The 26,341-nt window shown below is 40.9% G+C and overlaps 1 protein-coding gene across 1 annotated transcript in view; it reads right to left on the bottom strand.

Annotated features, from left to right (window-relative positions):
• LOC126175417 (cholinesterase-like) overlaps positions 1-24,680 on the bottom strand; it is a 93,350-nt gene extending 68,670 nt beyond the window's left edge. Inside the window, exons 1-2 of the mRNA XM_049922216.1 lie at positions 24,559-24,680; positions 14,020-14,154 (exon numbers count right to left, since the gene is read on the bottom strand). Of these exons, the coding sequence (XP_049778173.1) occupies positions 14,020-14,154; positions 24,559-24,621 (198 nt within the window). The 5' untranslated portion in view covers positions 24,622-24,680. The remainder of the gene's footprint in view (positions 1-14,019; positions 14,155-24,558) is intronic.
• Positions 24,681-26,341: the final 1,661 nt, after the last annotated feature.

Genomic DNA, 26,341 nt, shown 5'->3' with positions numbered 1-26,341 from the left:
GTCATCAAAGGTGTTGACCCACTGTACTCCTTGTAGAGATGGCCAGCAGCCATCTGTTGTGACTGTGCAGGTGCACAATCGCCATTGAAGAGTCTTGCGGATAATATAGCAAGTCCATAAACCACCACTTGTGCACTCACAAAGTTTTTTTTCTAATTGTCCTTAGAACCAGCAATGCTGTTAACCAGTCCCTTGCTGAATTATTAACACACGTACAAACACTATCACTCCCTACTTCTCACTTATTGTCCATATACTATGACCAACAGAAATTTGTGCAATGTGAAATGTAACTTACAAGTTACTTAATTTGATGAACTGCTGTCAATTACAATTTTATAACATAAGAATACAATAACAAAGTTACAAAATACATCATTAAAAACATAATAATACAGATAACATTTGTAGTAATACAGGCTTTACAAAATAATAGAAATAAACATATACATCAGTGTTACAGGAATTATGAGATAAGTAGATACATAAAAGATCAGAATAAATTTTGAAACATCAACTTCACACATGAGCATTAAAACAAAACAGAATAAATAATGTCTAAACATCTTTACAAAGTAAATAACATATTATTAATGCCAATTATATTTGAGGATAACAGTATCCCTCCTCATAGTGAATGTAGCTTAGTATTAGAAGAAAAAAAAATTCTATGAAACTACACAGAGACAGGAAGAAAACAAATACACAAGGGTACACAAACACATAGTGGGATAACACAAGGAAAGGACAGGGTTTGTTTTACTGCAGTATTTGGCAAACAAAACTTTCTTTGCTTCTTGGAGATCTCCCTTCATTCTTCATTATTCCCAAAAAGTCCTATCTATACCTCCTTCCTGTATTCTATTCATATTTCTTTCAAAATAATTGTTTCTCATTGTACAATACTCATTTTGGCCCAAATCTTTTTCATATAACTTCGCAATGCATTCTTTACCTATTCTCCATAGTCAGTTTCTTATATAGTCCACCCCTCTTAAGCTAACTTAAATCTACTGAGCTCAGATGCTAAACTAAGGGACGAGGCAATGCAGCAGCACATAACAAATTAACACCAACAGCAATGCAAGCAACAGTAAATCTAAATTACCGAGCAATGCAACATTACAACTAATATGAGCCAATGTGCAGCAACAAGAAAACTAAATCCGTAGTAAAACTGGCTTAACAGCATAATACAAAGTCAAATTCTGTAACATTATGCCTGGCAAACAGCAGCAGCAAATATAAAAAATATAAAACTTATATCTATACATGACAAAGCTCAAGCAGAAAAAATATTACAGTAAAAATGGCCATGTTTAATACTTAAGTCACATCTTAACACTAGAGTGATGCATCACAAAAACTTACTCTACGAAAAAAAATTGCCAAGTAGTTGAAAAGAAGATTATGTATGCAGTTCCTGTTATTAGTCCCTTTTTATTGTTCTTTCCATTCCAAGAGCTCCTTTTTCGAAGAATGTGGGTCATAAAATAATTATTTAATAGATCTGTTGACAGAAAGTGTTCACATTAGCAAATGCATCGAAGTTTATTTTATAAAACTAATGCTGAAACACAGCTGGAAGCCAGATATTAAACAAAATGAGCAATCTCTCAACTACAAAGACAATAGATGTAAAATGTTTCTCATCATTTCATTAGGCATTTTAGGAAATATCATAAATTACGAGCTCCACAGTATGCTTTCAACAAGGAAATGTCAATAGTGAGGATAATGGCCTCCCCTTTCTTTTTTTCTACCTGTGCCTCTGAGAAGGCCCTCACTATTGACTTGTTCTCCCGGCATCTGACACTGCTGGGTGCCCACGACGCATTACATGCAGGTGGTCACTTAACTTTCTTACGGAAATATTTATGACAGCAGTTTCCGCTACAGTGACAGTCTCATATAAAAATATTTCACAGGTCAAGAATTTGCGTTGCAAATGTGTAGAAGCAAAATCTTACAGCATAACACACATCGTCGCCATAAAAATATCATAACATCTCATTTAATTCTCAAAATCGTTGTAGCTTCCTCCAATAATTTCAAACCATAACAAATATTCTCTGCTCATTTCAATAGTGTCATCTGCCTCAAACGTACTTTAAAAATCATGATCTCATACCAAATACATCATTCAAAGCTCTCATAGTATCACAATAGTTCCAAAAAAATATGATGAGTTCACACAGTACAGACAAAATACAATTTCGTAAGTGTGAAGTTACCCAACGGTGTAATTACGTAAACATGTGTCACTGACGTAGTAAAAAATTTTGTCTCTCTCAGTTAAATGATCAGATAGCTGTGTAATTTGTGTTAGAGAAATATGGTACCGATGTGTAAAGTTGTATAAGCAGATACCATATTAGCTAGGGCTCCTTGTGCTTGCCAAACACGTGGTACACAAAGTAAGCGTGTACCCCCCTGAGGATTAATGTAATTGTAGCCTCAGGTATTACAGATTACAAGAATGGAATGAAGTGTAGTACGGAAAACCTTTGTATCATTGTACTTCAAATATCTTTGAAAATATATGTTTTTAGTACAAAATTAATCACTCAAATACGTCTCCTGTAGCGCTAAATGTGCGTCTTGAAAGTTACTATTAAACATGTTTTACTTTCCAGAAGAAAACTGTGCAGATATGAAACAGAAACACCGCAAAAGCAACATTGTAAATTGTCACTCATTAGTAGCGTCATGATAAACTCGTGTAGCTGTCACATTAACTAACCACTGTGTCATCTGTTCGCAATAACAATGCATTTGTAATTTCTGTTTGAATAAGTTCTCTTGGTTCTTGACTGGATATTTAACTTTAAACATTGTTGCATGGTAACAGTTTCTAAAGCATACTAGTAACGTGAAGTGAAACGTTTTATGGCAAAGACAAAGTTAAAAAGCAGATTATTTCTCAATAAACGGTTTTACATGTGAAATGTGGTGTAAACCTTTACTCTTCCTAATACGCAGAGTTTCAACTTCGACGCAATTATCATGTGGTATACGTCGGATTCTGTAAGGTCCATTGTAAACTAGAAAGAATTTGTGACTCAAGTGTTTCTTCTTATGTGACAATGAATGAGCTTTAATGAGAACTTTCTGACCAATATATAATTTCTTTGCATTTGCTTTACTGTGTAGTTTTCTCCTTTTGTCTGCTGCAGATTTTATATTTTTAAGAGCCAAATCAATTACGTCTTTGTGTCGAAGTTTACGTGTATTCGGGAAGGGTACAAGCTCTCTGATTCTGTTCAGTGGTTCTTCATTCTTCAGTACAAGAGTAGGTGGTAAAGCAGTGGAATCATGAGGCATTTCATTCAGCACATTTTGAAATAAGTGTAAATATCTGTCCCAATTCTGATGCTTTCTGTGACAATAAAGTCTGCAAAGCTTATTGATTTCTTTCATAATCCGTTCAGATGGGTTACAATGTGGTGAGTACAATGAAATAAAAACAAGTTTGATTTTATGGTTCCGAAGCATGCGTGACCAAACAGCAGATCTGAATTGCAGTCCATTATCTGAAATGACTTTACTGACGTGTCCAACTTCACGTAAGAAATTTTTAACAAAGGCGTTGGATACAGACCGTCCAGTGGCTTTACGTAACGGTGTGGAAGAAACAAATTTTGAAGTAAGTTCAACAGCGACTAGAACGTACGAAAATCCATTCGATGTTCTGACAAGGGGTCCCAAGAGATCAACAGCAGCAAATTCTTTTAATTTAGAAGGAATAATAGGAAACAACGGAGCACGATGTGAGATAGTAGATGGTTTCGCCTTTTGACAAAGTTTACAAATAGACAAGACTCTTCGAATTCTCTTTTCCATATTGTTAAAATAACAAGTCGTTCGAAGAATATGATAACATTTTCGTGGACCAAAATGTGCGTAGCTGAAATGAATATACCAAATGAGCTTATTAACAAAATCGTCTGGAATGCAAAGTACCCATAGCTTGTCATCAACAGTGCAGCGTTTGAAGAGTATGTTGTTTCTAACCAGGTAATAATGCCGAATCTGAGTGTGTCTTTTCATGCCATTTACTTTTGATGTCTTTCCAAATCGGATCTTTATCTTGTTCATGAGCAATGTCCTTTAAATATGTGGTGATGAAGTTTTCAAAGGCGACTTTCTGAATGTAAAGAATACTGACATTTTTCTCGAGGTTGCCTTCTGTGTTACTTTTCTCAAGCCCAGCCAGTGCGCCTGACAGCGCGTCCGCAACAATGTTCTCCTTGCCGGGAATGTAGACTACTGTGAAGCGGAATTCTTGCAGAAACAATGCCCAACGTTTTAACCTATAATGATTTAATTTTGAAGACAAAAGAAATTGTAATGCACGATGATCACTGTATACTTTTACGTGCTTACCAGAAAGAAAGAAACGGAATTTGTTAAATGCCCAAACGATAGCTAAAGCTTCTAATTCAGTAACGGAATAATTTTTTGCAGGTTTTGTTAGCACTCGGCTAGCAAAAGCAATGGTTTTCTGAACAGTAGTGTCATTTTCTGTCGCTTCTTGAAATAAATGAGCACCAAGACCGACTTTAGAAGAATCCGTGCTAAGGCAGAAATCTTGTGACAGATCAGGATGAGCTAGTATTGGCACGTGAAGTAACGCTTCTTTCAAAGAATTGAATTCCAACTGTGCTTGTTCGTCCCAGTTCCAAATAGTATTTTTTCCAGTGAGAGAACAAAGTTTTGGTGTAACTAGAATTTGCATATTCAGAAAACGACGGTAAAAATTTACGAGACCTAGAAAACTGCGGACTTGTCTTTTTGTGGATGGAACTGGAATGGCTCTGATTGCTTCTAACTTTTCAGGATCCGGCTGAATGCCTTCAGAAGAAATAATATGTCCCAAAAACTTCACCTTTGACCTACCGAATTCAGACTTTTCCAAGTTAACTGTAATTCCAGATTCTGCAAAAATACGTAACACGCTGTTGAGGATGCGATTGTGTTGTTCCCATGAGGCTTCTGCTATCAGAATATCGTCTACATATAAGGTGATGTGACGTTTTAAGAACTCGGGTAATGAAGAAGAAATGTTCAAACGAAAAGGAAGTTTCCGAAACTGATAACAAACGCCGAAACAAAGGAAAGCTGTGTATTTTCTACATTCTGGATGAAGTTCGATCTGATAAAAGCTGGATCTGAGATCAATGGAAGACAACACTTTTACACCATTAAAATATTGAAGAAGTTCTTCCATCGTCTGCGGCCTGTCTGTTTCAGGAATGATGATAGTATTGATTTGTCTCGAATCTAAAACAAGCCTGATCGATCCATTCTTCTTCTCAACAACATGTAATGGGTTGTTGTATGAGCTTACTGCAGGCTCAATAATGCCCTCATTAAGCATAGATTGTATTTCTGTTCTAACACGGTCCCTATAATGTGCTGGAATTACGTATGGTCTAACACAAAATTTAGTATGCTCACGAACACGAAATTGGTATTGAAATCCCTTGATTTTTCCTGTTTCTTGAGTAAAAACTGTGGAATGTGCTTGTAAAATCTCAAAAAGGTCCTGCCTATCAGTGTCATTACAATTCTCAATTGTTTGAATTTTATTCTAAATTAACTCATTAATTTCAAACATGCCGTCGATATCATCCCTGTCAGTACTTGCAGAGTGATTATTAATGTCTAGTTCCGTAGAAAATTCCGAACTGTTGTCTAACAGAAGGTAAAGCCGATTAATTTCCTCATCATGGTTTGAGAGCCAGTCTTCAAATTTCAAAGCTATTGACTTACCTTCTTTCTCTAAACTTATTTCAGCATCGTGAAAGTTTAAGATTGCTTTGTATTCATTCAAAAAGTGTACTCCCAGTATAATTTCCGTCGACAATAATGGAACAATAAGAAAGTTCATAGACAAGCTGTGGCTTTGACAAAAGAATTCTAAGTTGGTTTGTTGGCGTACATCTACACTTTTTCCAAAGATTGCACCTTGTAATTTAATCTTACGTAACGGAAGTGTGGGGCAATCATTCGATTTGTTGCACTTTCTAAAAGCTGTTTCACTAATTATTGAAATGGGACTGCCAGAGTCAAGTACTGCCGTAAATTTTACGTCATTTACTGTAATGTGAATCACAGGATATGCAATGTTGTTACGTGTTACGTCGTGTTCCTAGAGTAAGATGTCCCTAATGTCTTCCATTTTTGTGTAATTACTAGCTACGGCAGCTGCATTGTCAGTTTCATAAGTACATTTTGTGGCTGCCAGCGGTGTGAGTCATTGCCTATTGTCTCTTTGTTGGCGCGCGTCGTTATTGGGATTTGGAGACCTAACTTCTACAAATTCACGTTGCCCAGAGGGCGCACCCCTGTTTAAACCCCGCCAGTTCTGATACAATTCAGGTCTGTCGTTACGATCATATCGTCTGTCGTCATGTCGGTAGATTCCATAGTTTCTTCCTTGTCGGTCAGGTGGTGGAGAATTTCTCCCTGAGTCGTAACTGCGCGCTGGACCATTGCGTCTAAAGTTATTCTGTCTCCCTTGATAATAATTATTTTGGTTCCCATATTGTCTGTTTCTCTGATTGTCTCTGTGATAGTCATTACCACGGAGAGGTGATCTTTCCCTGTAATTATTACTACTCTGCCAACGGTTGTCATACGGGTGGTGTCTGTTTTGGTCACGATTTACGTTATAAGAAGAGCCTTGTCGTGTATTATTTCTGTCATCACGGAATTGTGACGGATGTGATCTGTAGTGATTGGTTTTTTGTTTTCGCATTCTGCGACTGTCTGTGTCAGTTTCTAATTCTTGTAAGAGTCCCTGAAAAGCTTCAATGTCGTCTTTGCAACGTCCTGCCAAAATAATATGCCGTAAATGTTCAGGTAGTTTGATTAAGCAAATGCGGATGATTTCTGAGGGGCTGTATGGGTTTGAAAGATACTGATTCTTGTGGAACATGTCTTCAAAATATTTCACAAGACTGGAAAATTCAGATTGTTCGAAATGTTTCATCATTATGATGCCATGTTTTACTCGGTCTTGTGTAGCTTGAGACCAATACGCTGAGAGGAAGGCATGATAAAATTCTCCTTCACTGTGACAATCGTGAATGACCGATCGCATTCTTACAGCTGGTTCATTCTCCAAGTAGCCGCACATAAATCTAATCTGTGCTCCAATGACCAGTTGGGAGGAAAACAATGAGAGAATTGATGGAGCCACGCTTGTGGATGAATGTCGTAGCCAGAGTTCTTAAACGTTTTGAATTTACGTGTAGTAATGAACAGCTTATAATCAAAATCATTAAGTCGGCGAGTCGCATGTCGGTCATTGTTACGTCGTTTCGGCGGTTCCATCTCAAAATTCGGTGTACCTTGCCAATTTCTTTCATAATTTCCGAAGTGCCCTGTGTTATTAATTTGTGGCTGTTCCGTATTTCTATGTCCCTCTTCCCATATTGGAGCGCGAGTGTCCTCTGAAATACGTAATTCTTGTATTACCTGTGTCAGCTGATCTTGTACTTCCCGGAATTCTCTTTGATGTTGCGTATCAATTTGATTCAGATTTTGTTTCAGTTTCCTAATTTATTCGCTCTCTTCTGTGTCATTAAAGACCACCGGTTTTGCGTCATTCAGATTATCATCTACCTTCGTAGATAAATTATTTAGCTGATCCGAAAGTTCTACTACTTTCTCTGATAATGAACAAATTTCCTCAGTGTGTTTTTTTGAACCAAGCTTCAGAGTGTTCATTTGTGTTGAAATCGAATCTACTGTGTCCTTTAAGTTTTCCTGAGTTTTTGCAAGTTGCGTAACCGAATCGGTAGATGCAACTGAGCCAATTTTAGCCCACAAGGTCTCATGATTTTCATGAACAATGGTTTGCAGTTCTTTTATGGCTGCTTCGTGATTCTGTAATGCATTTTCATGCCGCGAAAAAATAGGTTGAAAATGCTCACAAATTTGTGTTTTTACGTCATTACACACTTTCTGACATTTCGATTCAATGTTATGTAACTCAGCAGTTAAATCTTCACGTGTTTGTTCGAGAGTTTGTTCCAATGAGTCTAACTTTTGAAGCTTTTGCTGTGTTTGTCTCTGATTTTGTTCCATTGTGTGTAACTGTTGCTGTGTTTGTCTCTGGTGTTGTTCCATTGTGTCTAACTTTTGAAGCTTTTGCTGTGTTTGTCTCTGATTTTGTTCCATTGTGTCTAACTTTTGAAGATTTTGTCCCATTGTGTTTAACTGTTGCTGTGTTTGTTTCTGATTTTGTTCCATTTTTTGCATTAATTGCAATAATAATGTATTAGTGTCTGGAATCTGTTTCTCTATGCTTTTTGGCAGTGCGTTTTCACCGGCAGCATTCACATTTTGACAAGCAGAAAATGTGTCTTGACTCCTTTGAGAAACCGGTGAGGACCCAAAACCTAAGTCTACAGTATTTGCAATATTGTGTTCTGTCATTTCGGATTCCTGAGGCGAGCTGTTACCTACCGATCGATCGATAATGCTTCCCTGTTCACTACCTGTTTGACTGTCTACACCATTATTTGCCGCCCGCTCCATATCCCTATGTACAATTACCAAATTACTACTTCGAATGTCTGTTAATTCACTACCCAGTGGTGCTGATAAGCTACGCTCGTCGTCACTATTATTTCTCAGTTTACTTTGGAGCCGAGTGTTACGTTTTTCACACGCCATTATTGTCACAATATTTCACACGATAACACAGAAAAGCACAATTTGAATAGCAAAACTAAGAGAACACATTAACATAGCACTGAAAATAATATGTAGTTAATTACAAGCGCAGCTGCGAAATACTTGGTGCAAATCTACATGCATGCCACAACTGTTTCACAGTACAACAATGAAAGACTGCAACTACAAAGGAGATTCTCTCTACAATTATGCGCTAGCAATAAACAAAAGCTACACTAAATACACAAACTACAAGAAAAAATCAGAAGATTCCAGTGAGTTATCCTAGGCTAAGGGTCGACATATGAAACGTCCCCATAGAACAATTGTACAAGACTATGCTTAAACTGACACACAATATTTTTAGCGCAACGCAATCTGACTATCAAAGATCCCTGCAAAAGAATGGCCCTGAGTAACATTAAACTATACCTTTCACAAATAACTTACCTCACAAAAATCTTCATTACTCGAACTACTGCAATACAGCGAGCGCCACTACTGCCAGCTAAGTAAAAGATTCAAACTACGAAAGTCACTAACTACTGATAGGGATAGTTAGCAGTTGAAAGATTTTAATAGTGAACAAACACTGTATTTACCTTAATAATCATAATATATATAGCAGTTCAATTTCAAAACTTCCGCCATCTCTCTCCCCACATCCACCACTGCTGGCGGCTCACCTCCAACTGCGCAACGCTACGCGCTGTTCACATCCAGCTGCCGCTGCCCAACACTACAATGGCAGACAACAATGCAAACTAGCCACAGGCTGCATACAGCACAGCCAGTGATTTTCATTGCCTCCCTGTAGAGCCTTTCGTAATATCCGCTTCTGGCCGCTAGTACTTGCGTCTCCTCGAAACGAATATTGTGGTTCCCTGGGTGGAAAGCATTCTCCGCAACAACTGATCGTTCTGTTTCTCCTCCTCTGCAATTGCCTCACAAAAATCTTCATTACTCGATTTACTGCAATACAGCGAGCGCCACTATTGCCAGCTAAATAAAAGATTCAAACTACGGAAGGCACTAACTACTGATAGGGATAGTTAGCAAATGAAAGATATTAATAGAGAACAAACACTGTATTTACCTTAATAATCATAATATATATAGCAGTTCAATTTCAAATTACAAAACTTCGCCCTCTCTCTCCCCACATCCACCACTGCTGGTGGCTCACCTCCAACTGCGCAACGCTACGCGCTGTTAACATCCAGCTGCCCCTCTACAATGGCAGACAACAATGCAAACTAGCCACAGACTGCACACAGCACAGCCAGTGATTTTCATACAGAGCGCTACGTAACGTTGCCAATAAGAAAACATAAACAGCCTACTTACATAAAGAAAACATAAACAGCCTACTTACACACTGTTAAATTCACAGGAGACTGTGGGCAGATGGAAAGAGTACACTGAAGGCCTCTATGAGGGGAAGGCTTGTAGGATGACGTGGTAGAAGAAGAAACTGGAGTCGATATAGTAGAGGTAGGGAAGCCTGTATTAGAATTACAATTTAAAATGTATTTTAAAGACTTTTGATCGATAAAGGAAGAAGGAAAAGATAACATTCCATCAGAATTTATAAAATCCTTGGGGGAGGAGACACCAGAACGAATATTCACATTGGCATGTAGAGTGTACGAGTCTGACGATATACCATGAAACTTTCGGAAAAGTATCATCGATACAATTCCGACGACTGCAAGAGCAGACAAGTGCGAGAATTATCGCACAAGCAGGTTAAAGCTCATGCATCCAAATTGCTGAGAGAAGTAATATACAGAAGAACGAAACAGAAAATTGAGGATGCGTTAGGTGATTATCAGTTTAGCATTAGGAAAGGCAAAGGTATCAGGCACGCAATTCTGACGTAGCTGTAGATAATGGAAGCGAGATTAAAGAGAAATCGAGACATGTTCATAGGATTAGTCCGTTAGGAAAAGCGTTGGACACTGTCAAATGGAGCAAGACGTTCGGGATTCTCAGAAAATTAGGGGTAAGCTATAGAGAAACACAGGTAATATACAATATGAATAAGATGGTTCAAATGGTTCAAATGGCTCTGAGCACTATGGGACTTAACATCTGTGGTCATCAGTCCCCTAGAACTTAGAACTACTTAAACCTAACTAACCTAAGGACACCACACACATCCATGCCAGAGGCAGGATTCGAACCTGCGACCGTAGCAGTGGCGCGGTTCCGGACAGAGCGCCTAGAACAGCTAGACCACCGCGGCCGGCAACATGAATAAGAGCCAGGAGGGAACAAAAGAGTGGAAAACCAGGAACGAAGTTTTCTGATTATAAACGGTATAAGATAGGGATGACAGGGATGTAACCTTTCGCCTCTACTGTACAATCTCTACGGTGAAGAAGCAATGACGGGAACAAAACAAAGGTTCAATGGTGGAATTACAATTCAAGATCAAAGGATATCAATGTTAAGATTCGTTAATGACACTGCTATCCTCAGTGAAAGTGAACAAGAATTACGGGCTCTTTAGAGACACACACCGAAACATCACCTCTGTCGCAGGAGGACACGACTTTTCTACTCCACCCCAAGCTGACGTCTCGATTCCGCAAGCTCCGAACGGTTCCGAGAACATATATATATATATATTTTTAATTTAGCCCGTACAGCCATTGAGCCTCAGTAACTGAATTGAGGGGTTCTCATTTGTCTCTTCCGGCTTCTGTTGCTCATTGTATTCTACAGGAGAGAACTTACTACCAAGGCATTACAGAATTGGGTGTGAACATGTGCTAGAAAACAGCGGCCATCCTAGGGAATTTACTCGTGTATAAAATCAAGTTAGTATGCCTAGACCAAAATCCATTTAGTCTTACAGGAAGGTGAACCATCACTTCCTGGCTAGAATGAGACCTTCTCTATCCGTATACCAGACACTGCCTCTGGCGTTCACTATGGCGAACTAGACGAGCCAGAACATAATGACCATCTGCTTAATAACGTGCTGGGCCAGGTGTGAAACGCAATACAGTACCGGCTCTGCGTGGCATCGATGAGACTAATCCCGAGGTATGTGGCACCAGATACGTGAACGCACATGTCACGAAATTACGGTATACTAGTGGCCAGTGGTATGAAGGTGTGAAGCTGGCGCCAGACAGCGTCCCAGATGTTTTCCATCACGTTCAGATCAGGTGAATTTAGTAGCCTTGTCATCAACATGGATTCACTATGTTCCTCAAACTACTGTGACACGATTCTGGCTTTGAGGCTCAGTTAACGTCCTGGAAGATGAGATCAAAAAATGTTGAAATGTGTGTGAAATCTTATGGGACTTAACTGCTAAGGTCATCAGTCCCTAAGCTTACACACTGCTTAACCTAAATTATCCTAAGGACAAACACACACACCCATGCCCGAGGGAGGACTCGAAACTCCGCCGGGACCAGCCGGACAGTCCAAGGCTGCAGCGCCTTAGACCGCTCGGCTAGAAGATGACAACACTGTCAGAGAAGATTTCATTAATGATGAATGCAGATGGTCTGCAGTAATCTACACGTAATACACAAATATCATTCTGCCTTTGATTACTGCCCCAGGTTCCACGAAAGCCCAAGTGAATGTCTCCCCATACTATAGGACCGTCCCAATCGTCACGTGTTCGTAATGGCAGTCCATAATTCGAGCAGCCGTTCGCCTGGATGATGGCGTATCGGGACACGACAGCCGACCTAGCGGAATAAGAAATGTGATCCGTTCGACCAGTCCTGCAGCAGCATTGTAATCTGACAAACAAAAAGGTGAAGCATCCAGATGACGTGGCTAGATTTCAAAATAACTTTGTTGACGTACTTGGTGTATAAATTATTGTCATTGCAATTCTCTTTGACGGGTAGAATGGCTACAGAGTGCAATAGTTTTATTGGTGTTCAATGTTGCAATTAGGGCTGATGGCGTTTATAAGGAACCTGGACAGCGTCAGGTGTTATCACTGTGAAGGATAGTGGTTTGAGATAGCGTTATCAACACCAAAAAGAGTTTCATAGAAGCTTAACTGGCGTCTCCATTTGGCCAGCTGGTAAATCGAGGTGTATCAAAATTTGTAGGCCATTCAGATGTGTCAGTTGCGCGACATTGGACTGCATGGGAATGTTAGAGGAGACAAACACGTTGTCAAGATTCTGGTCAGCCACGTCTGATCATCGAGCACATCGTAACCCTATAACACCGGCGCCTGCCATCCAGGAACACCCTGCAACTTTTTGTGTCATCTCACATCCTTGGCCGACAGCAGTCGGTCTAGGGACTTACTGCCCAAAGCTTAGGCTACCGTCAACAGCACAATACCAACGGTACTGTTCGGAGTGGTAGCACGACATGGAAGCATGTACTGCTGAATAATGGTGTCACGTTTCCTGCAGCAACGAATCACGGTTCTGCACTACCCCAAATAACTATCATCAGCGAGTATGGTGGCGGTCAGGTGAGAGGTCATCATCTTCTAGCGTCTTAGAGGGGAACAGCGGTGTTACTGCTGGCATCACGATAAGGGGAGCCATAGGGTATGGCTTTAGTTCGCGGCTGCTAATGATTGAGTGAACACTGACGGCACTATGGTAGCTCTTGGACATCGTGCGTATTCGTGTTTTTCTTTCATGCGACAGCATATTGGTACAATTTTTTGTCAGGACAGTACGTGCCCAGACATGCTACGGGCCTCTATGAACTGTCTGCTCCTGAGGCCAGCAAGGCCCCCAGATCTGTCTGCAACGGAACATGTGTGGGTCGAGCTCAGACAACTCCGTCCTAGACCCAGAAGCCAGGTTATCAAGGACTATTACAGCAGTTGCGGAGCGGCTTGCCTCAGGAGTGGGCGCAACAGCTTTAAGACACTCTTCCCATCCGATTCGGTGTGTGCATCCGGGTTAGAGCGGCTGCAACGCCAATCTGCTAACTGGGCTCATATTGCGAGGTTGTTTGCTAATTGGACTCCTTTAAACCAGTGAAGTTTCATGTCGTTCCTCCTCCCCTTCTGAGTGCTTCACCTTTTTTTCCACACAGTGTACGTCTCGGACCGACATGGTACAATCACGTGAGAGTCGTTTCAGAATATGCCTGAGAGAGGTGTGAACGTCAACCGAAAGGTGCGGCATACTTAGAAGCGTCAGATGATGGGTGATGCTCTTGAAACGGAAATAGCTGCATCAAAGACCAAAAACGACCCTTTAATCTCAAAGAGGGTTCACTATTGGTTCTACTGCATTCTAGGAAAGACATCTTCGGTAGACATAATTTGTTACTTTGTGGAATAAAAGTTGCAGTGTGGTTCACACAGTGGGTACTCACCTGGAACCGCAGCTCTCCAATTGGAGGCTGAGCATACGGGATGCCCAGGAAGGCCGTGTAGGAGGTGTTGTAGAGGCTCGTGGCCGTGGTCCCTCTCAGAGTGCCCTGCTGCACAGTCACCAGCACGTCCTCCGCCTGGAATAGGTTCAATTTTTGTTGGCGAACATAACCTTACGTGATTTAGTGTACTCAAAAATGTGGCCACAGAATTATTTGTTAGGAAGAATGCAACTGTTCTTCAGATTTACGTTGGAGATGAAACTGACATAAGAGCATTTTGAAACTTGTTGCTTCAAAATTATGTTCAGCTTGGTTGTATGGCAAATTGTTTCGCGAACGATGAAGATAGTTAGCAAACAGTATATTTATTTCACACGGTCCTTGGTGCGCACTAACAGTCATTGGAGTCATTTAGACCGAACAGATACGACTAACACACTTCAGCAACCGTTTGTGGAAGACGTTGGAACTGCGTACGCAGAAGGAAAACCTTTTACAATCATGGAGGTGCCCAATGTCAGTCTGAAGAAACGCGGAGCATGTAATGGAAACTGACAAATAGCAAGTGCACACAGAACGGCGGCTCTGGATTTGACTACAGTTACAGAAAGTAGCACGTGTTTTGTACTTTAATAAATCGTCAGAACTTGTTCTTATTGTGTTCTTTAATCTAAAGAAAGGTTTGATGTAACTCTCTACGCTAGTCTATCCTGAGCAAACCTCTTCATCTCTGCATAATCAACGAAACCTACATCTATCTGATTTCTGTATTCAAACCTTGTATCCCTCTACAATTTTTATCCCTCACACTTACTTCGATTACCAAACTGACAATTCCTTGATGCCTCTGGATATGTCCTATCTTCTCACCCCTTCTTTTAGTCGAGTTGTACCATACTTTTCTTTCTAACCCCAATTAGATTCATTACCGCTTCATTAGTTACTCGTACTACATACCTAAACTGGAGTACTCTTGTGTAGCATCGCATTTCAGAAGATACTGTTTTCTTCTTGTGTGAACTACTTATCGTCCATGTTTCACTTCCGTACAAAAAAGTGTTTGTAACATATAAATTGGTTTTAGACGCTAGCAAATTTCTGGTTTTCAGAAATTCTTTTTGTGTTGTTGCTTGTCTGTATTTTGTATCTCTCGACTTTAACCATCGTCAGTTATTTTGCTAGCGAAATAGCAGAATTCTAGACTTCCCTTTGTGCATCATTTCGTAATCTAATTTCCACATGGTCTCCTGATTGAACTCGACTATGTTCCATTAATATTTTTCAAGACACTTTCCCATCCCTTCAACTGCTCTTCCTAGTCCTTTGCAATACCTCACAGAATTGCAATGTCGTCGGGAATCCGTAAAGTTTTTATTTCTTCCTCATGAACTTTAATTCCTTGGTTAAATTTCTCCTTAGCTTCTTTTACTTCCTAATCAGTGGACAAACTGAATACCATAGAAGAGAGCATAAAACTCCTAGTCTTTCCCTCCTCTACCACAACAGCCTTTCACGCCCTTAGGTTCTTACAACGGCAGCCAGCTTCCTGAATACGTTGTGGACAACTGTTCACTCCCTTTACTTTATCCCTGGCACTTTCAGATTATAAAAAATAGTATTGTAGAAAACAGCATCAAAAGCTTTCCCTGAATGTACGAATGCTATAAATATTGGTTTTCCTTTCTTTAACCTACCTTTTAAACTAGTTGCTGGTATCAGTATTGCTTCGCGTGCTTCAGTATTTCTCCGGAACCCAAACTGGCCTTTCCTGTGGTCAGAATCCACTGACTTTTCCATTCATTTATAAATTATTCGTGTCAATATTTTGCAGACATTATTTATTAAACTGCTGGTTTGATAATATTCGCACGTGTCAGCACTCGCCTTCTATAGAATAGGAATTAATAAAATCTACAGTTAAATCTACATAAACATGACTACTCTATAATTCATACTTCAGTGGTTTGCAGAGGGTTCATCGAACAACCTTCAGACTCTTTGTCTAACGTTCTATTCTCAAACACCGCGCGGGAGAAACGAAAACTTAAATATATCCTTTTAAGCTCTGATTTCTCCCTTTCTACATGGGTGTCAACAAAATAATTTCGTTTTCGGGGGATAAAGCTGATGACTGAAATTTCGTAAAAAATTCTCCCCACGACGAAAAACTCCCAAGTTTTAACGATTGCCACCCCAGCCCTCACACCATATACATGATACTCTCTCACCTGTTTCGTAATAATACAAGACTAGTGTCCTTTTTTTGAACGTTTTTAGCGGCCTCTGGTAAGTATCCCATAAAAGACAACACTGGTCTAGCCGGGGAGGGCAAGCGTTGAGTAGGCAGTTTCTTTAGTAGATCCATTGCATCTTCCAGGTATTCTGGCAATAAAACACAGTCTTTTGTTCGCCTTCCCCACAAAATTATCTATGAGCTCGTTTCCAATTTAAGTTGTTGATATTCGATGTATTGTAGGTATTTAGTTGAACTGAAAGCTTATATATTTGCGTTATTTATAAGCGAAATTTAACCGATTCCGTTTAGTACTGATGCGGATGATCTCACACTATTCACTACTTACAGTCATTTGGTAGCTTTTGAACCAAACACATGTCTTGTTAGAATCATACAGTACCTCACCATCATGACTTGGTTGAGCATGTGAACGGAATTGAGAAATCAATGCATAATCATCATATGTTATATTACGCCAATACATCATGCTTTTTTATGTGGAGCCACTAGTATGGCGATGGAAAGCTGCTAGCACGTGTCATGCATCACTTTTTAATGTCTGATGCACCACATATGAAGCATGCCTTTTCCTGATCCTGACATGGTGTCTGTGCATTGGTTGTGGTGGCCGTGATGGCTCATGGGGCAGGACTACACAGCAGAACGAGTACTACCTCCGTATGAAAATAGGTGTAGGGGAGCTGAATAAATAAATGCACAGTCTTAAAATACGGTATCATTTATTCGTAATCCAATGTAAAAGTATTTGTGAATTATTTTAAACACACAAACATTTGACTCGGTCTGCAAAAAATGGTTCAAATGCCTCTGAGCACTATAGGACATAACATCTGAGGTCATCAGTCCCCTAGAAATTAGAACTACTTAAACCTAACTTACCTAAGGACATCACACACATCCATGACCGAGGCAGGATTCGAACCTACGACCGTAGCGGTCGCGCGGTTCCGGACTGTAGCGCCTAGAACCGCTCGGCCACTACGGCCGGCTGAATGGGTCTTCAGTTGATGATCAGTTTTACCCTTTGAGATTTCGGATTCATGCGCTTTTAAACATTTCACCCACGTACAAAACATTTTCATGGCCTTTCGACTGTGTGATGATAGTTTCGGATCGATGTCATATTATTTTCAAGAGAAGTTCGCTCAGTATCCCAGTCCTTCCCATGGCAAAATTGAGTCAATCATACAGTGGCTCATTGGCTCCTAGCAAATTGTGCTACACTAAACGGTATGGGTGAAACAACGATTGTTATATAGCATGACATGAAATAGCATAGCTCATCCATTGTTAGATAATGCAACGAACGCAACATCCTTAAACACAAAGTGGCCAAACTTATTTTGAAACCACTGCGCATCCAATATGGTGTTTCAACTCAGAGGCACTCTAGTAAAAAAGCGTACACGTGTGCAATACCTCTACATTTATACTATACACTGAACGATTCGTCTGAGATATGAGTTGTTTATGAGACAGTCAAGCAGCTACAATGCATATGCTCCGGTGCGTGGAGACACGTTTTTTGATGATTCAATTTAAATATCTGTATTTACAGTTGCGGTTTTCACTGCCTCTTTTCTACTGAACGGTCTATCATCGCTATGGACTATAATTCTTTAAACTTCTGTGGACTGAGCATGCATCCAAATTCATCGCCTTCATACTAAGAAGAGCAGAACTTTGGGTACATGCCATAAAAGAGACTGACATTGTTATTGCTCGAGTCAAGCTATAAGTTACATATGGGAAAAAACTCAGAATTTATGTACACCATAGAATTGCTTAGTTTACGTTGTCAGATTCACTTTTTCACGCTTGTAAAGTTCCTATGAACGGAAGGTTACTGGTAACTGAGCACCTGCATACAACACACGTAAAAGTTTCAGATGCTCTTCATCTAATACAAATATGTGAGACACTTTCCACACTAATTCACCCAGCAAAATATTTTCGTTTTCCTTCACGCCAGTTGTTATTAATGTATATTATCCATAGACCTTCGAACCAAAAACAGTTCCTGTTTATCATTCCTAATCAACAAAGAACTTCATAAACATTTTGATTGGGATACATGCACTAAAGTGGTCACTTACTATCGATCTATAAACCATCCTGCATTTAGTAAATCCTTCAGGTCGGTAGTTGATGTCGATGCTCTATGTGATTCTAACGTTTCTTGTATAATAGATCTCAATACCATTAAGTTTATATCAGGTGTTACTTTTAAATGAGGACATTGGAATATCTCGAAAACTACACATCTGATCGAAAACAGTTATGATTCCAATTTATCTGTCTCGGAGGTGGCCATCCAACGATACACACTTAACACACCATTGCACGCTGTGCATGGGTGGCGGGGAGCAATTTGAAATCTTCAATGGAAACCCCCGTTTTTTATTGCAGATTACGATCTACGGCAAGATTTGCAATACGCTTTGTCTGAAGCATTTTCTTCAGTTCGCAACAGATGTCGCTGTAATCGGAGGAATAGAAACGGGAACACAATCGTAATTTCCGACATGCTACTCAAGGCCCTTGAATATCCAATGGCACATGGGACCTCACCTCCACCATGCGAGGATAGGAACAGGCCAGTATTCCATGACTTGTAATTCGAAACCCCAGTCGCAACGTTGTATTCCTCCTCCACATAGAACAGAGGATCGCTGCAAGCGCCACCGCGGCCGTGTAGCGAACTACGACGATCATGACAGGCAGTACACTGCGACTGGAGTTCACGTATCGTGCAGGAGAGACGCTCAGTAGCTCGGTACGGGCTTTTCTTGAAGTTTCGAGAACATATACAAGCAGTATATTGCCCCCTCCTACGTATATCTCGTGAAGAGACGAGGATAAAATCAGAGAGATTAGAGCCCACACAGAGGCATACCGACAATCTTTCTTTCCGTGAACAATACGAGACTAGAATAGAAGGGAGAACTGGTAGAGGTACTCAAAATACCCTCTGCCACACACCGTCAGGTGGCTTGCGGAGTATGGATGTAGATGTAGATGTAGACGTAGAAGAGGTAGCGTCTCTAAAAATACAGTAGTTGCGCAGCGTTTATTGACGGGACACCTAGCTGTCATTTGCAGAAGGCAAGTAGACGATGAATGTTGCAACCAGAGAATAAAAAAGTACAATGATGCGGGGAATGTAGGACAAATTCAAATGGCTCAAATGGCTCTAAGCACTATGGGACTTAACAGCTGAGGTCATCAGTCCCCTAGACCTAGAACTGCTTAAACCAAAACTAACCTAAGGACATCACACCCATCCATGCCCGAGTCAGGATTCGAACATACGACCGTAGCAGCAGCGCAGTTCCATACTGAAGCGTCTAAAACCGCTCGGCCACAGCGGCCGGCGTAGGAGAAATGTTGTGGCTGTTGTTGCCTTGTATGCCGAGTGTTTTGCAAAGAAATCTCGCTCGTGTTCGTTCTTTTACGAGGTTGTGAACGCCTTTATGTATGATGGCAGCGTACGGACCGCCAAAAGCAATAGTGTTAGAGGAGAAGTTAATGAAATGGCTCTACTAAAGATAGTTCACCGCAACCCACGGATAAGCGCCGGGCATTTACACCGCAATTCTGGTATCCCCATAGGTAATAGTACTGTTACAATACTGCATCGTCATAAGTATCATCCATACCATGTATCACAACATCTAGAACTTCATGCCGCTGTCTTCCATAATCGGGTAGTGTTTCCTGAATGGGCACGTCAAAAAATACAAACGAGGTACTATTTTCGGATGAGTCTACATTCACAAAACATGCTAGTGTTAACCGGTAAAATATGCATTTCTCAAGTATAGACAATCCTCACTGGTTACGGCAACTTGATCAAATGGTTCAAATGGCTCTGAGCACTATGGACTTAACATCTGTGGTCATCAGTCCCCTAGAACTTAGAACTACTTAAACCTAACGAACCTAACGACATCACGCACATCCATGCCCGAGGCACCATCGGAACCTGCGACCGTAGTGGTCACTCGGTTCCAGACTGAAGCGCCTAGAACCTCACGGCCCCACACAGGCAACTTGATCGTTCGCGTGCTTTGTCGGTTGACGTATAGTTAGGCATCATGAGTAACAAACTAATAGGTCGGTATTTTATCGGCGGCACGTTGAATTGAAGCAAATATTGAAAGTTTTTGGAACAGGAACTACCATTACTACCGCAGGATGGTGCTGTGGACATTCGAGAACTACGTGGTTTCGGCATGACGGCTGCCTAGCGCGTTACGCGATTGAAGTACGGGAGATATTAGAGCATGTTTACTCTGGTCGGTGTATCAGCAGAGGTAGCTGCATTGATTGGATCTCTGTGTCGCCGGATTTGAAGCCACCGGATTTCTCTATGTGTATTTAAAACGTAAGTTCTATCAGCAGGTGCCAACAGGCCGGGAAGACGAGGTCCAGGGACCCACATTTTCGCATTCTACATCTACATCTACATTTATACTCCGCAAGCCACCCAACGGTGTGTGGCGGAGGGCACTTAACGTGCCACTGTCATTACCTCCATTTCCTGTTCCAGTCGCGTATGGTTCGCGGGAAGAACGACTGCCGGAAAGCATCCGTGCGCGCTCGAATCTCTCTAATTTTACATTCGTGATCTCCTCGGGAGGTATAAGTAGGGGGAAGCAATATATTCGATACCTCATCCAGCAACGCACACTCTCGAAACCTGTACAGCAAGCTACACCGCGATGCAGAGCGCCTCTCTTGCAGAGTCTGCCACTTGAGTTTGCTAAACATCTCCGTCACGTTATCACGCTTACCAAATGACCCTATGACAAAACGCGCCGGTCTTCTTTGGATGTTCTCTGTCTCTTGTCAACCCGACCTGGTACGGATCCCACACTGATGAGCAATACTCAAGTATAGGTCGAACCATTGTTTTGTAAACCACCTCCTTTGTTGATGGACTACATTTTCTAAGGACTCTCCCAATGAATCTCAACCTTGTACCCACCTTACCAACAGTTGATTTTATATGATCATTCCCATTCCACTTCAAATCGTTCAGTACGCATAATCCCAGATATTTTACAGAAGTAACTGCTACCAGAAGTACTACATCATCACCCGCGAAAAGCCGCATGGAACTTCTGATACTATCTACTAGGTCATTTATATATATTGTGAAAAGCAATGGTCCCATAACACTCTTCTGTGGCACGTCAGAGGTTAATTTAACATCTGTAGACGTCTCTTCATTGAGAACAACATGCTGTGTTCTGTTTGGTAAAAAGTCCTCAATCCAGCCACACAGCTGGTCTGATATTCCGTTGGCTCTTACTTTGTTTACCAGGCGACAGTGCGGAAACTGTACCGAACGCCTTCCGAAAGTCAAGGAAAATGGCATCTACCTGGAAGCCTGAATATAATATTTTCTGGGTCTCATGAGCAAATAAAGCGAGTTGGGTCTCACACGATCGCTGTTTCCGGAATCCATGTTGATTCCTACATAGTAGATTCTGGGTTTCCAAAAACGACATGATACTCGAGCAAAAAACATGTTCTAAAATTCTACAACAGATCGACGTCAGAGATATAGGTCTATAGTTTTGCGCATCTGCTCGACTACCCTTCTTGAAGACTGGGACTACCTGTGCTCTTTTCCAATCATTTGGAACCTTCCGTTCCTCTAGAGACTTGCGGTACACGGCTGTTAGAAGGGGGGCAAGTTCTTTCGCGTACTCTGTGTAGAATCGAATTGGTATCCCATTACGTCCAGTGGACTTTCCTCTGTTGAGTGATTTCAGTTGCTTTTCTATTCCTTGGACACTTATTTCGATGTCAGCCATTTTTTAGTTCGTACGAGGATTTAGAGAAGGAATTGCCGTGCGGTCTTCCTCTGTGAAACAGCTTTGGAAAAAGGTGATTAGTATTTCAGCTTTACGCGTGTCGCCTCTGTTTCAAAGCCATTAGCGCCCCAGAGTGTCTTGATATGCTGTTTCGATCCACTTACTGATGTAACGTAAGACCAGAACTTCCTAGGATTTTCTGTTAAGTCGGTACATAGTATTTTACTTTCGAATTCACTGAACGCTTCACGCATAGCCCTCCTTACGCTAACTTCGACGTCGTTTAGCTTCTGTTTGTCTGAGAGGTTTTGGCTGCGTTTATATTGCCAGTGAAGTTCTCTTTGCTTTCGCAGTAGTTTCCTAACTTTGATGTGGAACCACGGTGCTTTTTTTCCCGTCCCTCACAGTTTTACTCGGCACGTACCTGTCTAAAACGCATTTTACGATTGCCTTGAACTTTTTCCATAAACACTCAACATTTTCAGTGTCGGAACAGAAATTTTCGTTTTTGTCTCTTAGGTAGTCTGAAATCTGTCTCCTATCACTCTTGCTAAATAGATAAACACTCCTCCCTTTTTTATATTCTTATTTACTTCCATATTCAGGGATGCTGCAACGGCCTTATGATCACTGATTCCCCGTTCTGCGCTTACAGAGTCGAACATTTTGGGTCTGGTAGTTATCAGTAGGTCCAATATGTTAACTCCACGAGTCGGTTCTCTGTGTAATTGCTCGAGGTAAATTTCGGATAGTGCATTCAGTATAGTGTCACTCGATGCTCTGTCCCTACGACCCGTCCTAAATATCTGAGTGTCCCAGTCTTTATCTGGTAAATTTGAATCTCCACCTAGGACTATAACATGCTGACGAAATTTATGTGAAATGTAGTCCAGATTTTCTCTCAGTTGTTTTGCCACTAATGCTGCTGAGTCAGGGGGTCAGTAAAAGGAGACAATTATTAACCTAACTCGGTTGTTGAGTATAACCTCCACCCATCATAATTCACATGATCTACTGAATGAAATAAACAATCTAATGAGTTCAGAATATGGATTGAGAGTAAACCGAAGAAAGACGTAGTGGGAAGTAGAAGAAATGAGAACAGCGAGAAACTTAACATCAGGATTGTTGGTCACCTAGGCAGAAAAAAAACCAACCACGGACGGAGCAAGGAGCACATCAAAAGCCGACTAGCAAAGACCAAAAGGGCATTCCTGGCCAAAAGAAGTCTAGTAGCATCAAACATAGGCCATAATTAGAGGAAGGAATTTCTTAGAATGTACGTCTGGAGTACAGCGTTGTATGGTAGTGAAACATGTACTATGGGAAAACAGTAACAGAATTGAAGCATTTGAGGTGTGATGCTAGACAAATGTTGGAAACTAGGTGGGCTGATAAAGTAAGGAATGGGACGTTTCTGTATAGAATCGGAGAGGAAAGTAATATGAAGAAAACACTGATAAGGAAAAGGGACAGGATGATAGGACATCTGTTAAGACATGAGGGATTGACTTCCACGCTATTATCGGGGGCTGTAGAGGGCAAAAACTGTAGAGGAAGATAGAGATTGGAATACATCCAGCAAATAATTGAGGACGTAGGTTGCAAGTGCTAATCTGAGATGAAGAGGTTTTCATAGGAGAGGAATTCATGGCGGGGCACATCGCACCAGTCGGAAGACTGATGACCAAAAAAGAAATGTAGACATGAAGAATAAAGATGTTGACTATTAATGACGTTTATTTTATTAAAACTGTTCGAAGAGTTTTTAGAGTGAAACTTAAGAAGCATTACTCTTCAGCACGCCGTTGTACTTTCTACTTGTGACTTATTGGGAGCGAGGAGCAGAGAATAAACTAAATCTCTGCTTTGATTAAATAATCAGTCCGCCTATTTTCAATTCCTTTATTATAGTTTATCTGTTAAATTTTTATATGTTAATAATTTGGCCACAAAAGGTCTTTAGTTACAACTCATTGTGCTATATTACAATAGTCTCTTCAGTAATATAAACATCATGGAATACCTTCTAGAGGTCACAGTACAAACAAGTGGCAGTTTACCAATACAAAGAGCCATGGTTGATTCAAAGGCTGTCCAGAGGTTTATTGTGACATTTTCTCTTCTCTTCAAGAAATAATTTATTAGTTTGAAAATGTCGTTCAAACAAACCTTCTGGTTATTGATAGATTTGTCTGAAGTAAATGAGATGCTCATTTATCAGAAAAAGTACTTGTAAGAATTGAACATATTATAAGTTGGCTCTTAATATTGACCAAGTGAAAACAAACACATATCATTAAATATAGTAGACTTTTCACTACATAATAAAAAGATATTTAAAATTAGGGAGGTACTACTCAAGATTTGAAAATGATCAAGGCCGTATTTCGCTCTTGATCTTCGATTTTTTTTCACAATGACCTACAATGAATATGGATAAGAGAAAACCATTACCTGGATGACTGTGGCGAAAGCGAGCAGCAACAACGCTATGATTAGTGACCAATCAAACTGCATCGCGGTGGCTGTAGCGCAGGTTCCAAGCAAAGCAATACAGGCACAGTAGGCTACTCGCCGGTTTGTAACTCAAGGACATCAGCAAAATGTCCGATAAGATTGCTTTAATTGCCGTGTGTTGCCACAGAAGATGTAACAGATTACTGTGCTCTGATTAAGGAGTCTTACTACCGGGGAATGAAATTAGATTGCTGTTAGAGAGGTGACGCAGCGGTTAAGACTTTTATCTCCTGTTCGGTTTAAGTACCTGCCCAGACAGACAGATCTGTATTTTTCTTGATTGTCTCAAACCTCACAAGAAAAATGGCGGTATGGATGTTTTGAAAAGAGTACTGCCGATTTCCTTTCTCATCTTTCCCGAAGTCGCGCTTGGGTTCTACGTCGTCACTGGGTGCTAAACCCTAATGTTTCTTACGGGCGATGAAATCAACATACGCTATACTGTCCGCTACGACCACCGCCTATGTTCGACTTAAACGTGGAATAAACACTCACAGAAGGCAGGTAGCAGCACTAGCACGTGAGGGCTTGTCGGGCACACGCGGGAAGCATGGCAGTCGTTGTCGCTACGTGGAAACGGAGCAATTTTTCTGATGTCCCAAAGGGCATGATTACTGGTTTTAGGGCGAACCACTGAATCATTTCAGAAGCGGCTGACTCTGTAATCCATTCGTGTGCATGGCAAAACAGCGCTATCCAAAACCGGCGACGAGGCAACTATTAAGCACCACGGACCATAAATGACAGTGGTGAAAGACAGCTGCGGACATGTGTACGGACGAATAGGCGTGCAACTGCTGACCGCCAATATGAAACAAGCAGCTACCAGGAGTGCCTCCTCAACGACCGTTCAGCGAACGTTGCTAAGCAAGCGCCGGTTCATGCACTCATGCTGACTGCTGTTAATCGGCGATAAAGGCTGGACTTTACATGCCAGTACAGCAACTGAACGTCCAATAAGTGCGGACGGGTGACTTTCTCATTTGCATCACGTTTTATGCTCTATCGGACCGATGGCCGTGCCATGTACGGAATGACGAGATGCGGTTGAAGTTCCCTAAGGCTATAGATACAGCAATAAGGAGTAGCTCAGTACACAGTGCAGTTGACGAGGAATGGACATCACTGAAAAGGACAATCACAGAAGTTGGGAAGGAGAACATTGGTACAAAGAAGGTAAATGCGAAGAAACCATGGGTATCAAAATAAATACTTCAATAAATCGATAAAAGGAAGACGTACAAAAATGTTCCAGGAAACTCAGGAACAGAGAAAAACAAGTCGCTGAGGAATGAAATAAATAGGAAATGTAGGGCAGCTACCCCGAAATTAACATTAAGAGTGCAACGGGAGTTCCACTGTTTAATACAGAGGAGAGAGCGGATAGGTGGAAAGAATACATTGAAAGCCTCTGTGAAGGGGAAGACTTGTCTAATGTTATAGAACAAGAAACAGGAGTCGATTTAGAAGAGATAGGAGATACAGTATTGGAATCAGAATTTAAAAGAGCTTTGGAAGACTTAAGATGAAATAAGGCAGAAGGAATAGATGGTATTCCATCAGAATTTCTAAAATCATAGGAGGAAGTGGCAACGTAACGACTATTCACGTTGATGTGTAGAATGTATGAGTCTGGCGACATACCATCTGACTTTTGGAAAAGCATCATCCACGCAATACCGCAAGAGGTGAAAAGTGCCACAGTTGCCGCACAATCAGC

Source organism: Schistocerca cancellata, chromosome 3 (assembly GCF_023864275.1).
Source record: "Schistocerca cancellata isolate TAMUIC-IGC-003103 chromosome 3, iqSchCanc2.1, whole genome shotgun sequence".
NCBI lineage: Eukaryota > Metazoa > Arthropoda > Insecta > Orthoptera > Acrididae > Schistocerca > Schistocerca cancellata.
This window is presented reverse-complemented; position numbering and strand designations above follow the sequence as displayed.